Source organism: Cygnus olor, chromosome 3 (assembly GCF_009769625.2).
Source record: "Cygnus olor isolate bCygOlo1 chromosome 3, bCygOlo1.pri.v2, whole genome shotgun sequence".
Lineage (NCBI taxonomy): Eukaryota > Metazoa > Chordata > Aves > Anseriformes > Anatidae > Cygnus > Cygnus olor.
The window spans coordinates 39,701,361-39,704,064 of NC_049171.1; the positions used below are offsets into that span (position 1 = coordinate 39,701,361).

Consider the following 2,704-nt stretch of genomic DNA (forward strand, 5'->3'; position numbering starts at 1 on the left):
ACTGTCTGTTAATTTTGATAACCTCAGTAAGACCATTACTGGAAAATATCCTAAGTCTCTGAACACACGCAAAAAAGTATTCATCACTATACAAACCACACAAAGAATTCTTCTAGCACTACACAGAAAGAACAATCATAAAACATACAAGAAGGTTAGATGAGAACAGACCAGAAGCTAGGCAGGGAGTCTTGTCTACCCTTGTCAGGCAAGCACCAGAAACTTTGGTATATTTGTTATTAAGTACAGTGTTTTCTTCCACCTTAACAAGAAATCTATTCCAAGTTGGAAAAACCTTCCCAATATAAACAAAGCAAAAAACATCAGAGAATCATTTTCTACTGACATGTTGGCAATTTCAAGTAAAAAAAACCAACACATTTAGTAAGAAGATTTCTGATCAGCCTTACAGTGTATCAGTCAAATGGTTTCAAATCATTGTCATAATAAAAAAGCAGCACCACAGCAAAATTTTGAGCAGGACAAGGGCTTAAAAGGACTGGGTGCGGGAGTGGAAGCACACAGTGTTGTGGCAGCTCAGTGAAGGCTACGCCAAAGGGTGGGTGTAAGAGAGAATGGAATGCAGGGAAGAAGGATGTTTGCAATGAAGAGAGGGAGGGGGAAAGGGATTTTCATGTTAGAAAGGATAACCTATATATGGTATGGTGCATATGGGGAGATACTATAAACTGACCAGAGCTACACTAGTTACAGATGTGTTTTCTGCTTTGGCTTGTAGACTGCTTATACACATAGCAGTTCAAGATTTTAATAAGAATTCAAGGCAGTGAAGTCCAAAGCTATAGAATCCTAAAAAGAATACTTTTAGGTCTTCTCCTCTAACTACGTTGTGCTTGCTTTCTTAATTGTTTCCCAATTGAATTTTAATATGCGTATCTACATATACAAAAAGTTAGAAAAGGCTGCTGAAACCAGTGCTTTCTCTTCTCACACCAGAAAAAGGTTGTGTGTGAAAATTTATTATGCACTGTCCATATAAATAATTTCTTCTGAAGTGCATTTTTCGTGCCTGTTAAAATGTTATGTTTTCCATGTCTTATCATAACCTTTCCAAAATGTGCAAAATAAAAGAAGGTAATTTTAATTCTTCCATTTGCATTTCCAATATATATGCTATCAGAAGGAAGAAAGCAAAATGTGATTCTGGTACTTCTATAGACCCTCATCAGAAACTGGGGAGGTAAACAAAACTTTTTTGTACCCTCCTGGCCACAAGGACAATTTAGCTAGAACATCTCCACAAGCAATAGAGTAGCTTTCAAAGAAAGGTTTTCAAAAAGCTACTAATATATGAAGTAATCTGGAAATTCTATGTTTTCAAATATTAACTATTCATTAAAATGAACAGAATGAAGAACCTTAAATAAAAATTATAATTAAAAACATCTATACACCAAATTAGTTCAATTTGGTATAAATGTTGCACTCTCTCTTCATTTTTTCCCCCAAGTCTTCCATAATTTTTGTTCTACTGTTAACCAAATAGGCTAATCAATTTCTTTACTAAATTTTGCAGATTCATTTCTTTCTAGAACACCTGCCTTCTTTGAAGATATTAAAATGTATTTAACAGTCATTCTATTATTTTCTAATAGATGTAAATTCTTAGTAAATTAGTAGTAAATTCTACTAATAATATCTGTTATTTTTTATATCTATTTATGAGGTTTCTGTGGCTTTCACACTCTGTGGAATTAAAGAAGGATCAAATGTTGATCGCCCTTAAAGTTGATCACCCCTAAAGTTACCACCCATTTTAGATTACTGCAGTATGTTGTTTAATATGGAAACTTGATTAACATGATGAACATGCTAAGCTCCCATTTTACCAACATACAAACAATAATAGGAACCTCGAAATTGCTAATTCACACTAGTGATGAAGTATCCTTTCTGAATTACTGAAACAGACACGGTAGCAATTAAAACACAAAATAAACACATCTGAATGAAGCATCAGCCGTACTCTTCTCATTTAAGATGTTCCTAGTATATTTTCAGTTATATATAGTATAACACTGTCTGTTACCATGGCACTTACAATACCAGATCTGAAATTATAAAATGTCTTATTGAGATAGTTTTATTTTTTGTAACATAACTTTGCGATAACACCTTCATATAAAACTTTCACAAGAAATGGAAAGATACTACTCTAAGTTACTGTTTGGGGCTCAGAGATTCATTAATAAATATGCTTATAATATTAATGTACATTATTTTTTTCTTTTTATGCAAGAAGTGAGTCTAATGTATGTATAACTGCTTCAGACAATCATAAGTAGTTATTTCAATTGTTTTCTACACAGAAAGAGGTAAAGGCTTTCCTGCGTAACACCTGCCCTGAGCCAAACTGAGTAGTACACACAAACTATTTGTACATAAAAGTGATAAATACTGTATAAGCTATATAGAAATCACTAGTCATCTAGAGCTCATTCATAGATTATCCTCGTGGTATCGGGTTTAAATGCAATAAATGGCACTGCATTCAAGCTTCCACATGATTTCTACAGAAGTATCAAAGGTAGAGATTTCCAAACCAGTTTCTCTATACAGATACAGCATCAACTTCACTGAAAGATAAAGAAGAGATGAGAGACATTACCTGACTGGACTCTGTTCCAGCAACAGTAAGATCTTGAATGGATCTGCGCCTCTGCTGTCCGTTTCCTGCTGGGAA

The 2,704-nt window shown here is 34.0% G+C and overlaps 1 protein-coding gene across 5 annotated transcripts in view; it reads right to left on the reverse strand.

The window, feature by feature from the left end:
- Positions 1–2,704, reverse strand: part of MAP3K7 (mitogen-activated protein kinase kinase kinase 7) — a 48,568-nt gene that overhangs the window by 10,477 nt on the left and 35,387 nt on the right. For 3 of the 5 annotated variants that reach the window (XM_040551592.1, XM_040551594.1, XM_040551596.1), the window contains one exon: positions 2,630–2,697. In XM_040551592.1, coding sequence (XP_040407526.1) covers positions 2,630–2,697 — 68 coding nt within the window. The remainder of the gene's footprint in view (positions 1–2,629; positions 2,698–2,704) is intronic. The other 2 variants (XM_040551593.1, XM_040551595.1) reach the window with 1 other exon arrangement.